Source organism: Channa argus, chromosome 21, assembly GCF_033026475.1.
Source record: "Channa argus isolate prfri chromosome 21, Channa argus male v1.0, whole genome shotgun sequence".
In the NCBI taxonomy this organism is placed as follows: Eukaryota; Metazoa; Chordata; class Actinopteri; order Anabantiformes; family Channidae; genus Channa; species Channa argus.
The window spans coordinates 8,570,569-8,593,325 of record NC_090217.1 but is presented as its reverse complement, the minus strand read 5'-3'; the positions used below and the strand labels follow the sequence as shown (position 1 = coordinate 8,593,325).

At 39.6% G+C, this 22,757-nt stretch overlaps 1 protein-coding gene across 2 annotated transcripts; it reads left to right on the top strand.

Moving 5' to 3' along the window:
- Positions 1 to 33: 33 nt before the first annotated feature.
- Positions 34 to 17,144, top strand: lrguk (leucine-rich repeats and guanylate kinase domain containing). 2 transcript variants are annotated; one of them, XM_067490116.1, is made up of 22 exons: positions 34 to 154; positions 682 to 758; positions 918 to 971; positions 1,227 to 1,322; positions 1,513 to 1,594; positions 1,768 to 1,868; positions 2,139 to 2,220; positions 2,429 to 2,553; positions 3,761 to 3,904; positions 4,337 to 4,417; positions 4,723 to 4,809; positions 4,998 to 5,104; positions 5,742 to 5,861; positions 6,594 to 6,690; positions 8,387 to 8,500; positions 8,824 to 9,025; positions 9,567 to 9,683; positions 9,842 to 9,984; positions 10,302 to 10,390; positions 10,747 to 10,815; positions 12,419 to 12,537; positions 12,875 to 17,144. In XM_067490116.1, the coding sequence occupies exons 1-22, from the start codon at positions 97 to 99 to the stop codon at positions 13,075 to 13,077; spliced, it is 2,367 nt and encodes a 788-aa protein (XP_067346217.1). In that variant the 5' UTR covers positions 34 to 96; the 3' UTR covers positions 13,078 to 17,144. The 2 variants fall into 2 exon arrangements, with proteins under 2 accessions (XP_067346217.1, XP_067346219.1); XM_067490118.1 differs by lacking the exon at positions 918 to 971.
- The last annotated feature ends 5,613 nt before the right edge of the window (positions 17,145 to 22,757 follow it).

The window sequence follows — 22,757 nt, the reverse complement described above, 5'->3', positions numbered from 1 at the left end:
GTGTTTTCGCTTGTGTTTTCCTTGCGTAGTTGCCAAAGTCATTCCTTCTACTGGGAGAAGTTTGTACACACAGTGAGAACTCCTCTACACAGGGGGATGGATGGCACAGGACATCACAGCTTGCACGCAGAAGTGATGTCACCACCATCTATGGGTGAGGCAGAGGATGTACTTTACCTGACAAGTGTTACTGTAGGTGTGACGCGGTTTAAAGCGTGCATGTTGTACTAGCGCTGCATGTTGGAATGAAAAAAAAATATCTCCATGAAGACTGTGTTGTGGGCATAAATGCATGTCTGGACTCTTTTTGGCGTGTTAGGTTTGAAAAATGGGCTTTGTCATCAGCCCTTATTCTGTATTGCCATTGAGCTCTAACAACCCCAACCTTTTGGTTTCCAGCTAAAGTGGAAATGAAAAAAGGTCTGTCACAGGAAAACTACATTACCCACAATCCTTTCGCCTAGCTCTTTTTTTTAACGTTGCCAGGCAACGACCGGCGACACTTTGGCTAACGTTTTCAGCTAATTAACTAGCTCGTGGATACAACTTCAGATAAACTCTGTTCTGTGAAAGGCCTTGTTTTGTCTCTTTACCAGTAATTCTAGCGTCTTTTACCGTGAAATAATAAAGGAAACTACTAAACTATTTCCCCCTCGGTATCGCCTGTCGGCCGTCCCCCAGGGTCCCTCACTGACGCCGCCATGGAAGAGGCTCCCAGCTGGGGGAGTGTTAGGCTGGAAGAAAACCCAGAGATGGAGGTGAGGTGTTTGCTTCTTTAGCTTCTGCTTAATTTCTTTGCTTTCCCTGTGACGTAATAATTTGAGCTCAAGTCTTGTGCAAACCTTAAAAAGACAGAGTGGCTGCATTTTCATGGAGCCGTTTGGATTTACGTTCATATTTGTTCCACTATGCAACAGGTAAAGCAGGTAACCTTGTGCAAGAGACCTGGGGAAGTTAAACAGCACAGCAAGGTCAATTGCAATTTTTTCTGCTGTAGCTGCTTGTTCTGCATCCCGTCTTAAGCATGTTCCACGCTGTGTGTGTGTGTGTGTGTGTGTGTACTGCATCAATATGTGTGCTATTCTAGCTGCTTTTAGGGACAGGAAGCTTCAAGCCATATTGTCTTTGAATAATGCAACTGCATTGTCTTGGCAGTAATAAAAGGTACTAGTAATGTGGATGTTGCCTTCAGTATTCTGATGAAACAATGCATTTTATGTCTACAGAAGCACGGTGTTTTGACTGCTGAGGTGGTCTCCAGGGGTATATCCCACCTTAGACATCTTGGCACTGGCCTGCATTTGTGTCGGCTGTCTCTGCCTGTAAGTAACATACTTACACAGACGGATTTCGTAAATTTCATATAACGACTCGAAGGTATATTTACTGTCTGAGGGAAAACGACTTTAGTAAATCCCTGATGAATTTGTTTACGTTGACTTGATGTCATGTTGTTGTTATAGTGATGCTCTCTTTGTAGACAAATTTAGGTTGTATTTTTCTTTGCTCCAGAGTCACAATCTCAGTGATGTTTCCATTCTGTGCAATTATGTGAATCTTCAAAAGCTGGAACTGCCACACAACAAAATAAAAGGTGATAAGTTATTATCACATGACTGACTTTACGTTTATTATATATGTTTTATTTATTTAAGCCTGTGACTATTTTGCTAAAGGATATAGTAAGATGTGATTAAAACATATTTAACCTTTCTGATGCTGCTTCCATCTTTTCTTCAAGTACTCTTAACTTTTCTCAACTGGTAGATTTGTCCTGTGTGAGCCACATGCCCTACCTCATCATCCTAGATGCTTCTCACAATGAAATCTTCAACTTCTTTGGATTCCAGCCACCCAAGAACCTGAAGGTAATGCAGGACCTTGAGTTGACAGGATAAGACAACATTTGATTGGTGGCGTGGGCTTCACTCTCTCATGCAATTCTCTCAAGATAGGCCTGGATTTACATAGCCCATCTGTAGTCACTTTGAATATGCTTACAAGGCATTAAGTGCCCTTGAATAACAGTAAACTCCAGAGAGTTGAAATTTCTTTCAACATAGATTTATTCAAAAAAATTCTCAGCAAGATTTAGTGAGGACTTTCAACTGTTAATAGTGTGCTGCTTTTTCTCCCAGGAGGTCGATTTCTCCCACAATCATATGATGAAAATGAAGGATTTGTCCTCCTATTCCTCCCTTACTAAACTGCATCTGGACTGTATCCTTGCTGAGAGACATTTCTAGTAATCAGTGTTCAAGAGAACACACACATGCATACTTTCTCTGCATTTGTCTCTTTTTCTGTCCCACAATCAAAGATATTTTCTAAACTAAGTCCCTCTTTTCTTTCGCATGAATGTATAATTAACGTCTTATGTTCATCTGTAGTTTTCCATTGTTTAATTCTTAACATGCCTGTGCCTCAGACAACAATTTCAGTGAGATCAGTGGTCTTGAGCAGTGTTCCAAGCTCACCCATCTCAGTCTGGCACACAACAAGATCTGGAGGATCAGTGGCCTGGGCAGTTTACCTCTCACACACCTGTGCCTTGTAGGTTCTTTCTTTTTCACGCTCAGAAATATAGAACAGGTGCACGTTCACACTGGCATTCATGCATGCAGTACGTACTGTACGGCTATGTAGTAGGCTTACAAACATGCACGTTAAGTAGAAATCCCATTTGTGTTCTCTGTTATTTCTTGGCAGTACTGACTGATATATATATATATATATATATATATATATATATATATATCTCATTCCTTCACAGGAGATGGTTTCCCTACTGTACTTCCCATACATACTGTCATTTTAGAGTTTTTGTTCTTTGTTGACTGTATTTTACCTTGTGGATGTTCAATTTCACTTGTTTCTGTTTGTCTCTCCTTTCTCTTCCCTCTGTCTTCTGTTAATGTCTATGGTTTCAGCTGCTTTCATGCATTTAGTAAAACCTTGGCCCCCTGTTTAAGAATCACCATATGGTCCAGCAGCAGGCCTTTTCTCTCTCTCTTTCTGCTTGTGTGTGTGTGTGTGTGTGCAGGCATGTATGTTCTGTCCTTTATCAGTGTTTCCTCATTGTCAGCAGCCATCAATCTGGCTGTGACTGCCCCTGTCTGTAACTTTGCTTTGGGATCATCTGCTGGTGTTCGAGTGAACGTGGGCCAGGTTCACTCATACGTACTTTTTCCATCCTTCATCCATCTAAGCCAATCTCTGACCCCTTTTCCTCACATGCTGCCTCCCTAAACAGCATGGCCCTGTCAGCCAGCCTTTTTCCAAGCCCATCACAGCACTGACCTCGAGCTTCAAGAGACCAGCACAGTCACCCACCCCCACTGACAGTGGTTCCCTGCCAGGCATCATGCTTGGCAAGAGCAGGGCAAGGTGTGGCCGGACGACTGCATAGCGACTTTAGTCAGTGGAATAGAGTGAGAACAGAGCTGGGGACCCTGACAGATGAGGAATGCCCAAATCTGGTTCTTTGGTTTGTTAGCGTGCTGCGGTAGCAACCCACCAGCTGTTCGGCTGTCAGCTCTCAGCTGTCAGGATTTAGCATTAAGAAGCAGGTCTGCCACTCAACTCAGTGCTAAGGGGAAAGAAAGTTCAGACTCCCTGCAGTGTGACCGTAGCATGTCCTTAATATTTATTAGTGGGAATCATTGACCCTGTATAAAATGGTGATTGGAAACCATTTATGCGCACATGCATAAGAATGTCATGTACTTCCTCCATTAAATATGCTCTCTTTTCTGTCTAGAGGGGGAACAAGCTAGAGAGAATTGAGGGGTTGGAGAATCTGAAGAGTCTTCAGGTTCTTGACTTGTCTCTGAACCGCATCAGCAGTCTTTCTGGCCTCCACAATCTCTGCCTACTGGGTTCTATCAATCTGGAGAAAAACCTGGTATTCATCTGAGATGCCCTTTTACATGTGCTCCCTCTAATTTATGAGCTTAAAATTTAAAGTAGCACCCTGTAGGTAATTTTCAGTGTTTCAGTACTGAAAATTCTATTTAAACTCAAAATGTTTTCATCACTGTGATACTGTAGATTTAGGACATATATGTAATTCTGTGACATATAATCATGAGTAAACACAACCCAAATGCATGATTCAGAGACAAAGAGGAAGAGTTCAAAGAATATATATTTTATTTAAAAGATAAAAATGCTAATGCTAAACGGATGAAGGATTGGAGGAAGAAAAGATTTTGAAAATGAAAACACGTATAAATACAACTCGAGAAACTGATCTAATAATGACAACAGCTTTCTTTTGAGCAACTAATACTATGTTAATATAAGAGAAAATTTGCTTTCATGTCTCTGATGTCAGGTTACTGAAATTGAGGAATGCAAGCACATTCATTACCTTTTCCTGTTGAGGGACCTCAATCTGCTTGGAAACCCCCTACAGGTAACCCATTATTTCATGTATGCAGATATCTGTGCAGGGCAAAGGTCCATGTATCAGCATCTGCAAAGCTAGTCATGCATTCTGTAACTTAATTTACAGATCAAATGAGCCATAATGACTTTCATACTGTATTATACAGTATCATACATACATGTATTACATCCTAAAGTTTTTTTTTTACCTCATTGCCTTTATGTGTTGACTGTATGCAGTTTGACAAGACATACCATATATTTTCTTTAAATAAACAGCAGTTTTATCACATGTTTATGTAGTGTAACATGCACCATGAATGTGATTGGTAGGAGCAACAAGACTACAGACTTTCAGTTGTCTTCCTACTTCAACATCTTACCTTGCTGGATCAAGAAAAAGTCAGTGCGGAAGAGAAGGTATGCATAATCTATTCATTTTTATGCAGGACCCTCGAGCTCTCAGGCCTCTGGTCGAGGACCTGAGCTTGAAGGAAAAAGACCACCTTAAAGGGGCTTATGGGAAAATGTTTTATATACAATATGTATCTTACATATTTTACATGTGGACAAGCTTATAATAGACTGTTACTAACCCTGAATTCCAGGTGAAATCAGTTAACAAGTACGACCCCCCTTTGGATGTGGTCGCGGCCAGAAATCACGTGACTCACCTGGTTCGTCAGCTAAAGCAGCCCCAGGTGCTCTATGACAGGTAGGGACAAATAAAGTGCGTTGTTGACGTTGACTTCATATGACTGACTGTTTCTAAATCCAAAGTAGACAGCATCATTTGCAGTACAACTGGCCCGTGGAGGGAGGTATTACAACGCAATATGCCATAACACAAAAATAAAAACTTAAATGTGCTTAAATGTGAGGAACATTTAGAAGTTGCGTTTGTAATTATAAAAATGATCCAAATGTGATGATTAGTTATAATGATGCATATCAAACACCAAGAAAGTTGTTTTCAAACATAAGCAGGATCTTATCTGCAGTAGTCCTGCATAGCTCGTGTTATCTATTCTCTAAAAGCAAAAAGAAAGAGCTTGTGTGTCAGCACTTTTTTTGAAAACATCCATCATCAGCAAATAAAATGCTGCAGTTACAGTCAATTTACCACTCTCCTCTTTGCGTCCTAGAAAGAGCACATCCATATTGCCCGCAGGGCTTCCATTTATATTGACCGTAGGAGTGGTATTCAAGAAGTTTGTGCTTCATGGGTTGTTATTATTGTATGTCTTGCTCATCTTTAATAAAAGTGCATTTGAATGTAAAAATGTATTTGTAAAGTAAACTTAATCAGAAACCTGTTGTGTGTGCTTGCGTGTGTGTGTGTTTCCAAGCAGTACTCTACCCAGTTTAGACTCTCCCTATCCTATGCTGGTGCTGACAGGTCCTCAGGGCTGTGGTAAGAGAGAGCTGGCCCACAGACTGTGCCATGATTTCAACGAATACTTTGCATATGGGTATGTTTCATTTCTGTAGACATCGCTTCAGTCACGTACTCTGGAGATAATACCAATATACTGTCAACACGTACGGATTTTAAAATTACTAAATTCAAGGGATTATATTTGTTGTATAAATTTGGTTTTTCTTCTTATTTATCTTATATTTAAATATTCCATGATTTAGTATACCTCAGTTCTCATTTAATGTTTTTATATAGGCGTTAAAAAAGCTTCATTAAAAACTAGATTATGATAAAGGATATCAACTATTTCAGTATAAAGCTGAATTTACAATACTGTACATATTGGCATTAATGTTATGACAATTGGTGTTTACATTTTATGGCATTACAAGCATCTGGCCATAATATTACCCATATCAATACTAAAGCCGCTGGCTGAAATCTTGCATAGACCTATTGGGCTGCTGATTCTCAGGAAAAATCATTAGTAAGAAGTTGTGGCAGGCCTTTGTAAATATGTTATGTAAAGTGGAACAACATGAGCTCACATCTTCTAAAACTAATAGAATACTGAAATGTTATATGTTCAATCACAGGGTTTGTGGTAATAAATACATATGTGTAAATTAGATAAATGTAATACTTTCATTTGTACCTTTATTGCTAATGTTGACAAGCAATTTAGGATTCATACATTTTATGGCTGGATGTGTTAGACAAACCTCAAAGTGTTCAAGTGTGTCTGTGTGTGTGTGTGTGTGTCTGTGTGTGCATGTTTTCACAGAACCTGCCACACCACAAGGGGGCCTTACTTTGGAGAGGAAAATGGACTTGACTACCATTTTGTCAGTGAGGAAGACTTTCACAACATGATTCATCTAGTGCGTTGGCTTAACAGTAAACTTCTTTAGTACATCCCAGGCCCTGAAATCAGTGTCATATATCAATCAATGCACTTATCCACATGTAATCCAAATATTTTGAAAAGCTTTATCTTGATGATGTGCTTGATTCACATAAATCATTCAGCAGATTTTGTATTGAATGTACTTATTGGCTGTAGGCCTAATAAGTAGTTGAGATAATTATGGATGAACTGGTTCTTTAAGTGGCTGATATTTTATTTAAAACTGATCCATTTGGCTCAATAGGGCTTTTTTTATAAAGCATAAAGGTATATTCATTAGATTTTACTTCAGGATGAGTCATAATACTGTAGCAACTCCTGCACTTGCCATGCAATTGATGAGTACTGACAAGGACACTGCACGCTAATGGGCTGAAAGCCATCTTCATGCAGTAATAATACCACAGAAAATACCCAGTGGTTTGGTTGTAATTTAATTTACTTGATCATTTTGTATTAGTAATAATCAGCAACAGCTACAGTAGTTATCATTCCCCGCATAGCTCATATTATTATAAGATAACACATATGTTGAATAATTGAACTTACAGTCGTCTTAGACAGACAAATGGGTCCTGGGGCGTTGGACACATTTGTTTTTGATCTTGTCCCTCTTGTCAAGCTTGTTGTTATGTAAGAGTCAAAGGGGATGATAGATAGAGGTCCGGGTCTCATAGTGATTTACACAGCAGGGGCTTTGATGCTAGTATCAGACTGGTGTTTCAGGTTAACTTCACAGTCTGCCCTTCCCTCTACTTGAGTTGTCCATTCTTCACTTTCTTCCCCCCATTCCTCTGTTGCCTCCAACTTGGTTTATTACTGTTCTGTCCACCCTTTCTTACTCTTCATGCTCTGACCTTTCATAGGTTAGCTGCCTTTGTGTGGCTGTTCTTGTACACAGTCAACCCCAATCAGCAGCCCTCAGTACTCATCGTAATCTTTATTGAGCTGTAAACACAGTGAAGAGTGAATCAATAGTCATTAGTCTGGTTATACAGAATCACAAGAATCAAGTTTGTAATTGTGTGTTTAATCCTTTTCGAATAACCTCTCTGAAAATGTTAATGCACACAAACAAAATGTTTAGTGGTGCCTACATTTTTGTTTGACATAGTACTTAGTAGTAAATACTATGTGTCCCTACTATAAAAAGTTGCTATTGAATTTTTGGTGTGTCAGACAGTTTTAGAGTTTTCGCATTATTATATTGAACCAGTTCTTTGTTTGATATTGTTTAGTTGAAACTGTTTTGAAAAGAGATGTAACAAAATGAAGCAAATTATGGGTCCATCTAATTACTGTGCTTTTCAAATGTGCTAAACCACAGAACTACTTGTTATAGTGATGTCTCCAGCTGTGCTGCTTTTGTCCATAAGCTTGCTGAGACTAAAAAAAAAGGCTGTTCAGATAGAACCGCTTCAAAACTAGCCGACAACAGGTCAAGGATCATCATCCTTGTCATCACAAGTGACAGAGAGAAAATGTTTTTGCCCTGACCACCAGTTCAAATGGTCAGTTCACAGGTGGGCAAATGACTTCAGGTTGTTACTCTTGAAACAACATGTTGGGACTGTGCATGTGTCAAGAATTATGTCTATTGTTGACATACATCATAATTGTAGTAACATGATGGATATTCTTTCTCCTCCCAATTGGAAATAAATTTTTAGGGCAAATTTATCGAGACCATGCAATATGGGGGTCACAGCTTTGGTCTGACCAGAGATGCCATAGAGGACGTGGCTAGAGAAGGACTGGCTTGCTGTGTGCATATGGAGCTGGAGGTATGTATAACATATATCAAGCAGGCTAAAAGTGTTCTGTATGTGATGAATACAACAGACAGATAATAGACAGTCTACCAGTAAGTGAAGTGAAATAAAAACATATAAAAATAAAACCACAAGTCTTTTATTAACATGTGGTACATACTTCATTGTTTAAAGTAAGTGTAAAAATGCCATTGTCAGCAAAACATCTGAAAAAGTGAGAATTTGGAAAAGAATTTAAACGTATTTTTGGTTTATGATGATACAATAACATTCAACAACGTATTAATCACAACATCCAAGCTGCTTTGTGACAGAAATGTTTATTTACCTTGCAGGGTGTGTTCAGTCTGAAGAAATGCTACCTAGAACCTCGATACGTCCTGCTCTTCCCCACCCATGTGGAGAAGTACGCGGAGCGCTTGAAAGCCCGTGGTCTCTATACCCCAGCGCAGATTGACATGGCGGTGTCACGTATCGAGCTCTACGCAAACACCAACAGGCAACGGCCAGGATTTTTCGATAATGTTATCCCCTGCGGTATGGCAGGAAAACACTGTGTCATGGAAGTTTTTTGTTTGTTTTTTGTTTAACATTTTATATGATGCTGCATATTTTAACCTCTATACATTCAACCTTCAAATATAAAGTTAGTGCAAAAGAAATTTGGAACTTTTTGGTCTGTTTACATGCAGTTTGTCGCTTTAGAGTCTCACAAAGCTTAGTGCAGTGCAAGTGTCATTGGTGTAGACTTGGATATATTAACATACTTCACTAAAATCCATACTCTACACTTTCAATCCAATTACCACATTTATTAAAGGCACGTAGCTGCAGAATAGCTCTGTTTATAATTCCCTCATGAAAGCACTCAGACATGTTAGCTGTTTTCTTAATGAGATGAACATACAGGGAGCGCGGGACACTCATCACTTTTATGCACCTCATTACTCTAAGGTCATAATCCCCATATCTTTGATTCATTGCTGTTTGATGGGAGATGCATTGGCTCCGTTCACAGACAGATTTTTGTGTGTGTGTGTGTGTGTCTGTGTGCGCGCACACTTGGATATGTGAATAGATGATTGGGAAGAAGCATACCAGACACTGACGCAGGTAGTGAAGGATTACCTGTTGCTAGAGGAGGAAGATGAAGGAGAAAACAACAACAGAGCGTCCCCTGACAACACCTCCACAGGTGTGTATGTGTTCATCTGTTCAGGCCATCATTAGCATGGCATTTATTTGGTGAAGGCACAGGCTGCAAAGTGCAATCAAGTGAGCTGTAACCACACTGCAACCATCATATCCAGTATTACACAGGATTGGGGGTCTTTCTCCCTCTCTTTTCTTTAGGTAATGAGCTAGAACAGAAGCCACTCTCACCCCTGTCGAGGTCAGGATCAGGCACACTCACAGCTCTTGACCCCTCGGAGCCTTCCCATAGAAATTATTATACCAAGATCCAGGCAGAGCTCAGCCCCCAGATGAGCCCCGCTGTAAGTAACAAGATGTCTGATAAAAAATGTATTGGTTAAAAAAAAACGCACACACGTGACTATTAAACAAAACTACAGATTATTGAAAGAATGTTTGTATAATCCCAAATTGTCTAACAGAATCCTGGCTTTCCTTCTTCTTCTCTCCATATTGCTGTGCATCATCACTCACACTTTCCACTTTCCGACATTTCTGCCCCCCATAATGCCGTCCGCATCCACTTTCCCCTCCTTTTTCACATCTGCTATTTGTTTTTGTTTCCCCCTCCTCTCACCTTCCCTTTCCCCCTTATTTTCCTCACCTCCACTTTCTGCAGGAGCTTGCTTCCATCAGGCGACGAGAGCGGCTTGTGAGAGAGGCTTTAGTTGGGAAGAGTCCAGGGGTCTACAGCCAGCTCTTCAAAAGGTTCATTACAAGTAGCACGCACTCCACTGCACTCTAATGCTTAATTTCAAGTGGGCTCTCAGCTGGGCAACATTGGATTAATGGGAGCACTTGTCCTAACTGCATTTTGATAGTTTGTTTTGGGTTATTGTTTGACCTTGAGGCTGAAGTGACAGGTGCCCAAATGATTTGGATCTGACTCATTAATATGATGGGCTCATGTAGTGGAGCTTTTCACTTGGTTGTCCTAAAATGTACCAGTTCCATTCTACTGACACCAAAAATGAATGGCTGCACATTATATTCTAGAATCCCTTTTTTTTTCTTTTTCATATTTTTCAATTTAGCAATTTTGCCTTATATTTTGTTTACCTCAGCACTGTTCAGAAAGCACCATCATCACTGCAGACGCATGATTCTGGTACCAGTATTAGTGAGGACAGCAGGTAAGAACCCACACATAAATGCACAATGTACTGGACAGATGTGATTATATGAGAGTAACAAATGTGTACAACGTTATATGAGATTGCACTCTGTATCAGGTTTAAGAATGTATAATAATATCTTTGTGATTTATGATGGTGTGAGAAAATACAGAGGTCTTGTGGATTCATAAAAAACAATTTTGAGTTAAAGATTCAGAAGCAGCAAATTGTATTTGCAGAAGTATTCTTTGTTCCCTAGACCTGTTTTTACAATGTGTTCACATTTATAGAGCTCAATTTACTGGTACAAGCCATGCAGGGACAAATCTGAGCACACATCCCACACACATGCACAAATATATCTGATCTTAAATTCCGACTTTATAGCTTTCACTGATTTTAAATTCCCCTGTGTGTGAACCTAGACTCACTGTTTTTTGAGTACAAATTATCCTGTACAAATCTCTTTCAAGGTATTGAATCACTTTTCTTTAAAAAGATGTCATTTAAGGTGCAGAGGTAGGTGCTCAGGCAAAGTTCATTTGTAACTGGGATGATACTCTCAGATGGTAAGTTTCACAAAGTTCTATTGTCACAGCCTGAGTGATACTTGCCCCCAGAGTGTACAGTTAGCATTACTCAGCCCTTTAGTATTTCTGTAGAGGATTCCAGACAGCTGTCTACTTGTTGACACTGCTCCTAATAGGGATATGTCTTTGCTTGTATGTCGCTAACAAAGGGCCCTGTTGTATCTTTCTGATGAGATTTATGTGTAGTGTGTGTGTGCGCTTGTGTGCACGCACATGCATAGTCTAGAATAGTCTAGATAACTAAAGTAAATACAAAAACCTGTACATGTTTGTTTATTGACTAAGTATCATCTCCTAATTATCATTGCTTCCTCGCTCTAATGGCATTCTGGCACAAATACCATCAGTGGTCCCACTCTAATGTTGCAAGTTACTTTTTGCAGAAGCTCTTCATCCTTTTTTGTGTGATTTTCCTCATTTACATTTAGACGTTTGGGAGACGCTTTTATCCAAAGTGACTCACAAGCGAGGTACAAAGTAAGCAAAAATTCCAAGTCAAACAGAAAACATTAAAGCCAAGTGCTATGAAAAGAAATCTTTCTGTTTCATAAGATGCTGTTGCAGTATAGAACAGATTGGAAAGTGCATATGAAGTTCCAAAAGAGTTCTGTCTTCAACAGTGTTTTGAATATAGGGAGTGATGCTGCAGAGCGTGCAGACTTTCACAGCTTGTTCCACCATCGTGGGACCTCTGAGCTCTAGAGTTTTGCTTGGTATCTTTTGCTATGTGGTGAAAGGACCACCAGACACTGTTTGTTGGCAGAGGGCAGTGGGTGGGAGGGATTGCAGACCTGGATTAGTGAGTTCAGGTAGGCAAGTGCTGTTGACTCGACCTCTCTAGGCAAGAGTCAGAGCTTTAAGCCAAAGAGTGACGTGTTCCTTTTTGTCCCTGGTCTCTTTTTCATTATTTTTTCATTGCAGCCCACCTTACAAATTTTACCAGATGAACTTCTTCCTCCCCTTTCTGTTCCATTATGTTCTATTTGTGGTTTGACTTCATCCACTCCACTTCTCCTTTTTCCTGTAAACAGCTCTGATGAGACTCGACCCAGTTCAGCACTGTCTGTGCCCAGTTCAGCTGGGGCCTTGGCTGGCTTAGTGGAACCACTCGACAACTCTGTTGTGGGACAAACCTCGGAAACAGTCAAAGGTTACTGTTATTTTTATTATTATTTCTTTTTATAATTTTATGGCATTTATATTTTGTTACATGATGACATCACAGAAAGGAGTGATTTTGGACCACTAGGGACCAGGGACAGAGACATTAGTTTAGGCAACAAATTGTTGTCTAAATTGCTCTTTACTTCATGTGTACTTTAGTATTTTACTTAGTATGTAGTACTAATTACTAATAGTTAGTATGTACTAGTTAGTACGTACTTTAGTCTAAGATAATGAAGTTGAAAAGGTAAAGTTTTGAATTTAAGGTTTGCTGGTGTGATTTCACAGTTGAGCTTGTATTAAATACAATATTTAACTTTCAGACCCCCTGGCATTAGACCAAGCTACTGATAACACATGCATGGACACAGATCAACAAGCTGCGACTGTGTCTCTCTCTTCTGAGCGACGCCCTGGATCAAACGTCATGCCCATCCTGCCACCAATCCCCACTGGACGCAAGACCCCTGCAGTACCAAGCCCGGCTCCTTCACCCAGACCCACCCCAAACCCAGCAGTTGGTTAAGGAGAAATATGGAGGCAAACTGACATCGGTATAACAATCCGAATCCGAAAATGTTCAAATTAATTAATCCCTGAGGGGAAATTGCTTTCGTCCCAGATGCTCCAAGCCAAAGTAGGAAATTGTGTATAAGAACATGACTTATAAACATAGAAAGAGAAACCAATAAATGAAAAATAAAGCAAAACATTTAGAGTATCTGATCTGAGCTATAAAGACTGAGGGCCACAGAAAGGGATGATGCCCTGTGGTTCTCAGTATTCCACTTTGGTTGTATGAGCCTATGCGTCATCAGCATGTCATGCAGAGGATGGGAACCATTCTCCATTGTCCCTTGCAGCTTGGACAGCGTCTTTCTGCATGACACTGCTATTAAAGTGTCCAGCAACATCCCCACGATGTCACTGACCCATCTGATCACATTATTGAGTCTGTCGGTGTCTGCAGCGCTCAGTCCTCTGAAACAGAATCGCACTGGCAACCACAGACTCATAAAACATCCTCGGCTTGTTTCGACTGATGTTAAAGGACGTGAGCCTCCTCACAAAATAGAGGGTATAACTGTGGCAACACTAAGCTTCTGCTGCCACTAAACATCAATTCGCATGCAACGATCAACTTATGGAGAAATGCAGGAAACTGCAAACAGTGTCATTAGTTTTCGTTGTGACTGTAGATGCCTGTTAAATTGCGGTGAAAATAACATCATAAACCTGTATCTGCAAAAGTTAAACGTGAATAAAACAAACCACTCATTTGTTGCTCTCTCACCACAAAGTACACCGATTGTGATGTGATACATCCAAGCCAAACACTTGAGGTTAGACTTCAGCACTTGTCTTTGCCTGCGATCTGTTACTCATGCTACAACATGTCTGGATCGTTTGCACTTTCTATATACTGTATACTGCACCTGAGAAGTGATGGTGTTAACGAGCAGATATATGGTGACAACGGTATAAGTATAGTCAAAGTTGTGCTTTTCTTCGTTGTAGAATTGCTGTCTTTCTGCCCTAAAGGTATCTAGCACCATAATTCACACACATTATATCTGAAGCTCACATAGAGAATACAAAGTCTTTCAGTGAAGATAAAGACAGTAGTGAGTTGAAGAAAACAGCTCTTTTTGCCTTTTTCAAATTAATATGTACAAATTCATGACCAGATGAGGTATCTGTTCATCTCGGAAGGGTTCATATCTACAAAGTGTATAGCACATGTCATGTTTTCTGAATGTAGCATTAATTTTCTTGACAGTGTTGTGGCATTGTAATTCCTATTATTCACTAATCTCATCAAATAGGATTTGCCATTGACATCTAGATACTGATCTTTTATGTGTAGCATGGGGCTGTTGTCATTGGATGATAAATACATCATTAATCTTTATCTCCTCTGATGGGATTATTTATTAAACTGGAAATGCATTCATATGGAAGTTGTTGACAGGTCTTAAAAAGCAGCCATCACAACATGTTTAGTGTTTTGTCCACGTGTGTGTGTTTGCATTTTGTGTGAATGGCTGTGAACTTGGCGAATATTGTTTATTGGTGAGCCACAGTAAATGAAAATTGTCATCTGTCATAATGTGGGCATCGCTTGTTTAACTCGAGCCTCAGCCAGGGTGCTTGGAGGTGCATGTGAACGTGCACGAGTTGTATGCATGTTGTATTTCCTGGACCACTCCTACACACATAACACACCTGGCCATCCATCACTGTCTGTCTTCCACTCAGGCACAGATGTTGCAACTCTGTCTTAATTCTTTGGCAGTTTGAATCCAGACAGTCTCTTGGGCCCCTGGGGTCTAAGTCACTTACACTGCACTGTAGCTCATCATTACCATGTGGCCTTCCTGTGCATTAAAGTCACATTGGATGCGAGTATATATTTTTAATGTGCAATCTTATGTAGCTAATGACGTCTTCTTAAACAGTACGTGTCATTATCTTTATGCCTACTTACACACACTGGCCACTTTATTAGGTACACCTATTCAATCTAATGCAATCCAATACAGCGGCTCTGCCATGAATTCTACTATTGTAAAAGTAGAATTATTATTACTACTGGTCTATTACTGAGGTCAAAGTGGTTAATGGAGTCGTATTAGGGTGCATTATAAAAAGAGGTGGTTCTAAAGTTCTGGCCCCTTCATTCATTTTATATACAGTAGGGTGGCCAAAAATGTAAAACCACCTGTTCATAAAATATTTAATGAATATTCCGCTAATACAAACATTCTTTTATCATTAGAAGTTTAAAAAAAAAGGTCAAGGGAAACAAAGAAGTTATATTAAAGCAAATGTTTCCATCCACCTTGATAAACTCTATATAATTCCATTTATCACGTAAAATTAGTGGCCTGATCTTTGACAAAGACTGCCAGCACTTAGTGCTCGATCAGTGGCATCAGGTGTGTTCAGCTGGGGTCACGGTTTAAATTTGCAAGTTGATAGATCTCACGGGGTCAAGCTTTCACAAGACTTCAAAATAAAATTGTTAAAAGTTGTAGAGGGATCTAAAAATAATTCAAGTGTTTAGGGATATCTGTACAAACAGTGAAGACCATAATCTGGAAAGGTCAGAAATGTGGTCACATACTGTAGTAGAAGACCAAGGAGATGACATTAAGTGGTACTAGGAAACCTGCTAAAGAACTGTGTAACAATCCAAAACCAACAGAAAGTGACCTCAGAAAGTCAGTCAAGTGTAGTCTGCATAAATCTGCATTGTTTAGGAGAAAAGCAAGCAGGGAGCCACGGCTTACTGTACGTTTAGACGTGTCAGCATGCTTTGGGTATGTTAAGGAGCATACGAACAAACCAAATGAGTTTGGAACAAGATTATGTTGACTGCATTAAGTGGAAAGAAGAATGAATGCACCCTAATATCAGAAAATTGTAAAGCAAAGCCTCCTACCATGAGTCAAAAAGCTGAAAATAAAGAGGCAGTGGATCCTTCAACAAGACAATGATCCAAAGCAGTTAAAAAGAACACGGTTAATATTTACCTTGGTCTTCTCAGTTCCCCAGACTTGAATATCATTTAAAATCTGTGGTTATATTTGAAGAAGGTTGTACATGGCAGCCAACCAAGCAATCTGGTAGACTGAGCAATTACGCCATTAGGAATGAGCTAAACTTTCATCAGAAAGAATACAAAAGCTGCTCGGACAGTACCCAAACATGTAAAGTGAGGGGATAGAAAGCTTTTCTTTAAAGTAGTCTCAAGGTAATTGAACAAAATGCAAAAGTTTTGCAACTGTCCCTGCGGGGTTTGACCGAGCACAGGGAGGTACAGGGAGTATACCTGACTCGGCCTGAGATTTATTTTCAGTGATCCAGACAGCAGTTCAAACTGGTTTTGGGGATATGTGGAAAACTACATACAAACAAATAATCATGAAATAAAAAATTTAAAAAAAATGGTTAAAACCAAATAAGAAAACTGAACTAGCCCCATTGCTACTGAGCAGCTAGCAGAAGCTCTAACTCTGAAATGCAGCGACACCAAACCCTCTCCAGGAGCTTCTACACCAGGCCTTATATACCTGGAGCCCCTCCTACAAAGACAAACCACTACTGATTAATACAATCAATTACAATTACTTAATACAATCTATTACCTTTTTCTTTTTTTCCCTCCCTCTAAAAACTTTGTGTTATCTAAAGAGAGTTTAAACAGCATACAGAATGTGTGTAGTACATACCACACTGCTTACTGAACCACTCAGCTGAAAAATAAACATGTCACACACCTTCATCTCGACATAACTCCTCAAGACAGCAACACTTTTCACAAAGAAAAAAAGCAGAGCACATTTTCTAGGAGAAACCAAGACTAGCTTTCATCTGAAATTTATGTCTGCAGGAAAGAGTTGTTGTGGCATAGATATGCAGAAGCACGTTATCAATTTTTACAAAGCTGAAGTGCCCAGTGCTATGAATGCATTTTGTATGATATTTGTAAGACTTGAGCAATGGGGAGAATATATATATTTTCATTCCAGGATGAATGTTGTAATAAATAACAGAAATGGCAAGAAATAAAAGAGATCTTCAACACTACTACATCGGTTTGACTGGCTTGAGTCGATAGCACGTTTGGTTGGTTTTGAATATGTTTGCTCTGATGTGAATCAGTTGATTAAAAAATGGCACTTTAACAATCAGATACTAACTCCCATCAAGAAAAGTGTTACTACACTATACTGCATGGTACTACACAACACGATACTTTATTTTACTGTAATAAACTGCCCCGGAATAATATTTTACACAAATAGATACTTTACATGTCATTTACATGTTGTGTGTAATGTTAGTACAGAACTTGAATATACTACAGTTGGTCCCTTTCTATGTGTTATAATATACCGTGTTATCCTTAAATATAGTAACATTATTAGTACAATGGGGGCCTGATGGATCAATGGCAGGGCATCGGCTTGGGATGCAGAAGGCCACAGGTTTGAATCCCAACTCACCAGGTGTGGCTCTTCCCAGCCACCAAGGGTCACCCTGGTGCCGTCCCGAGCTCGGATAAAAAGTGGGAGGGGCAGGGAGGGCATCAAATCAACATGCGGAACACATTCTGCTGTGGTGACCTCTGAAGAGACAAGCTGAAAGCCGCTGATCTTGATACCATACTGCACTTTACAACACTAGACATGAATATTGGACATGAAAAATGTAAATAAAAGAGAACGACAGTAGAAACCTATTTAAGATACATATCAAATGTTAGGAACTTTTAGAGAACGTTTAGCCTTCTTTGACAGATATTTGCTTCTTTTGACTTTGTTGCTGATCTGCAGAAGACAGTTATGACACAGTATTACATGATACATAAACTGCATTGACACATCCAGTTCCTTGCATTCGCATAACAAAAACCCCCTAAGTGCCCTATAAGTAGTTTCCACCATTTCTTATCAGTGTCTGATGTTTTCTGGTAATTACATTTTATAACTACCTCAATAATTCCCACATTGGAAGATTCAGTACTGTCCAAAGTATTTATGAATACCAAAATCCTATAAATGCAATTCACTCACGTTTATAGGTCTGAACATTTTGTCATGGACGCATAGCACCAGAACACAAAATGATCAGTTTGCTGTATTGATTTGTTTTTTGCAACAATGTGGAAAATGTGAGGATGTTAGTCTTTTCAAGATAAAGGAAATCTCCTGAAATGTTTTAGTTTGCCCTGCAGGAGATGGTGTTTAAACAGCTAATGTATTCAGTCATGTTCAGTAGTCAGCTTCAGTTTAAAATAATGCTGCTCTCACATTGCCAGAGTTATTTCCACACTCCATTTCACTGTGCCAACACCGGATAAAGCCCTGTCTGAACCTGCTGTCATTTTCAGATAGTTCAAAAAGTGATCTGGGTTGTTGGAATTTTCTTCATTCCAGTCACAATCATCTATGGTAAAGCTAGACTGCGCTCCGCTCGCAGGTACACTGCTCTAATACTTCTTTTGGAAGTCAAACACAGACTTTAGTTCTCTGTCCATTCTCGCATAGTCCTGCACTCCTTTTCAGAGATCCGGACTTCTGACCATGTGGACACGTCCATCACTGTGAGCTGCCACAGCTTTCTTTTCCTATATAGCCCTGCTGTTAATAGACATGGGGCTGCAGTTACAGTGTTTTTTTTTTTTCTTTAAAAAAAGATGAGATGGGTGAAAAGATGAGAAGAGAGAGGGAAGGTTATGAAGCTGAGAATAAACTTGGAAAATACAGTATATTACAGGTGCAGCTGTTAACATAGTAGCAGACCTTTGCACATGTGGAGTGCACAGTGTGATGGGGGAGCAGGGATACACCTCTTCATTTCAAGCTCAAACATACACGTCCTTCCCGCAGAGATGAATTAATATTCTCCATATTTGAAGTTCCCCAGTGATTATAACTTTGGCATTTGGCTTTCTTTCTTTAAAATCTTACTCTTTTTCTATTTGAGGATATCACAGATGATTTATGCCAGTGGATACGTCACTCAGCTCTGAGACCTGTTATGATCTGTAAGCTTCTACCTGCAGTCCTTTTCATGTGGATCTCTTTTCACAGTTGATTAGATTTGATTTCTGAACTGTTTTAATTACTGGACATTTGCTAAAAGCTTGGAGCAGCTTGTTGAAGCAGCATGAATGATTATATGTACTACTGACCTTCATGTCGTGGATCCTCCACCTTGGTCTCATATAAATCTAACCCCTAAATTGAATTCCTTGTCTGGCTCCTATGTTATCTATGTGGTTACTTTAAAATCATAGTTTTACACATAGTAGCTTTGTAAAATATGATTTTGACATTTTGCTTCATATGTATGTGCACTTTACCACAGTATTGTTTTGTTACTTTTACTTGAAGCTTCAGTCAGGAACATATTTCTACTGTCGGCACCTCTGACTCACAGTACAGCAGTGGCAGTTGTGAGGATATTTGTTTTTGAATTAAGGCTTGCAGTTATAACCAGTTTAGAAGTTTCAATTATTTCTGTTCGATTAGAAATAGATGCAGCTTTCTTATATATTATTTAATATATAATAACGTTTATAGAAGCAAGGAGAGGGAGGGCTGGGGGAGCAAAGTGGGTTAATTGCAAGTCTTATGCTTAAGTTGCATATTGTAGTTTTAAGTAAATGATCTCTCACCAGTTGTCTCTCAACACAAACACACACACAACCTGCTAATTCTACATAGACATTAGTTCATCCTGTAAAAATAAATTAATCCAAATAATGAACAGCAAGTCACTTGGCTGCAAATGCAAGGTTGTAGTGAAACATACAGTGTGCACTCTTTTGTGCCAAATGTTTGCTGCACAATGTCGTTGCCATTCAAGTGTTTATCTTAGTCGCCAAATAATTCCTTAAAGTCTCTCATCACCCACTACATAAGCATAAATGATGCTTCACCTCAAGGGTATGAAGACCTGCAGATTAGAAGCTGTTACCAATGGCAAAGACTTTGCTATTTCAGCAAGAACACACTGTCGTTTTCTCTGCAACCTTTCTCTCTGTGTGCGCTTGTCTACAGGATGTTGGAATAGGTCAGGGTGGCAATATATTGAAAGCTTAAATAAGACACACACAACATACACCTCTGCACTAACTCTGCCGCATGATGTGGTGCCACACTCAGTAACTATGGCAACGGCACTCTGCACTGCACCTCCCTGTCTGTGTGTGTGTGTGTGTGTATGTGTGTGTAGCTGCTCACTGTGTTCCCTGCGGACAGATTAATTCCCTGCCAGATTCATTCCCCGTCAACTTGCTGAAACAAAAAGTTTCTGTTTTAATTAGTTTGGTGCAGTGTCTCGCTTCATCTATCTATCTGTAGTGTCTCTCTCACTTTCACTGTCTCTCTCGTTCTCCTTCTTCACTCTTCCTCTTGCTCTCTAGTGTAATTAAAAACAGTCAGTGCGGGTAATAGAACCGTAATAGTGTGTAATTGCAATAATCAATACAGAGTGCATACTGAGGAACTCACCATTCATCAGCAGACAGATATACAGAGAGGTAGGAAAAAACACTAGATCCCATTCATTTACATATCATTTATGCTATAATTGATCATAGTGTGTGTGTCTAAGTAGAAAAAAATAATAATACCTACAGTATACTGTGGTGTTGATGTGCTTTAATAGTGTGTAGCAGGGCCAATAATAATCATGTATAAATGATGTCTTCATGCCCCTCTAAGATGATTCTCCACTAACACAGTCATCATAGTGTATATTAACCATAATTAAATAAATCAACATTACGGTTTTGTTAAATTAAAATTCTATGACATTATTCATGCTACACCACTATGACTGTGATAAAAGCCTATAGTGAATGTGACTTTGAAGTCAAGGCGTCAACTTTTAGGGGATGGGGGCAGAGTCTTATGAGATTTCCTCTGCCTTTCTGTTATTGAATTGGAGACTTTGCTTTGAGTTTCTGGTTTGATTCTGAAAAGCGTCACCACTTGGTTCAGCACAAATACAAATGCACTCAAATGAGCAGATCTGGCATGAGCCACTGGCTTTATTTGTTTGGTGCTATTCGTTTTTTCCATGTACAGTACCATTACTCACTGTCCAACCGTCCATTATCTGTAACAACTCGTCCTGTCCTGTTTGGGGTCGCAGGGGCTAGGGCCTATCTGAGCTGTCATTGGAAATGAGGCAGGGGGAATCCCACTAATTACCTAACATGCATGTCTTTAGACTGTGGGAGTAAACCCACGCAATCAAACTGCACACGACTGGGGATTGACACCGGGCCCCTTCTAGCTGTGAGGCAGCGGTGCTGACCACTCTGCTGATTTGCTGCCCCCATTACTCACTTTCAAATGCAATTTGTCCAAGTAGGAACCCTTTTCTTCCTCGTTATCTCTTGCCATCTCCATCGAATTTCAATGACTTAAACAGGTCTTTAGCTAAACTAAACACATGCAGATAACCCATTCTAACCTTTGTAACATGCACAGGCAAATAGACCAACTAGATCACAAGATGGCGCCTGCATCCTCCAACTGTTAACACAGCAAGCCGTAACAGTTAATTAGCTTAGCTTAATGTGAAGGGAAAGGGCCAGCCTGGCTCTGTCAAAATGGATGAAGCACACAAGATAAAAGATGCTAATTATCGAGTTTATAAACTATGTCCCGTCTCTATACAAAGAAAAGCTAACTCACTGTGTGGTGTCGATCTCCTCATCAAACACAAAACAAATCGGTTATTTCTCAACCTGTCCAATTGAACAATGTACTGTTTGCAACCTATGTTGTCCTTTTCACTTTGGTACTAGTATCTGTGGTTAAAAGTGGTAACCAGATCAGTCTTCCCTCAGACGTTTGTGAAGACCAAAACCAGACCCAAAGCAGAGTGAGTTTAGATCAACAGACGCAGAAATAATCCTGTGCACACCTGTACGCCCACCCATGTACCAGGGTGCCTCGCCGGAGCAGTTAAATTGCGGAAAATATATAAATAAAAATTCCAGGGCACTCGAGCGGTGTGTCAATGTCCTTTTATTAATATATCATATATCATCACAAATCTATGAGCAGCACCTTTCACACAGTAACTGATTTTGCCTGAGGAAGCTACAACAGATTTGTACATGAGCTTTATTTTACCTATTTTGTTATTTTTTCTTATAATTTATTGATATATGATTTATATTATGTTACATATTATATTTTTAAATTGTTAACTGACACACACAGCAAATATAAGTAAATATAGAGTTTGATACCTGCAAAACACTCAAAAATCGTTGGGACAGATGCATCACACACAGAGGATGTAACACACAATGTTTCATTATTTGGGAACTGAGGAAACTAATTGTTGCAGTTGTAAAAGGTAAATATTTGTTTCCTGTTGCTGGATAAAACACTTCAGTTGCTTAACAGTCGCTGTTGTCTGATTCTCCACTTCATAATACATGAGACATTTTCAGTAGCAGAGAGATCTGAACTGCATGCAGACCAGTCAAAATGAATGAGGCCTGGAATTATCCCAGTTTAGTCTTCTGCATCTGCGGTACCTTCACACATGCAAGTCATCCATGTTGTGGGCTGTGGTGCAACCCTGTACAATCACAGATGCCGGCACCTTTGCACCTTTTGCTGATAACAGTCTGGATGGACTTCATCACCTTTGGCACAAAAAAGC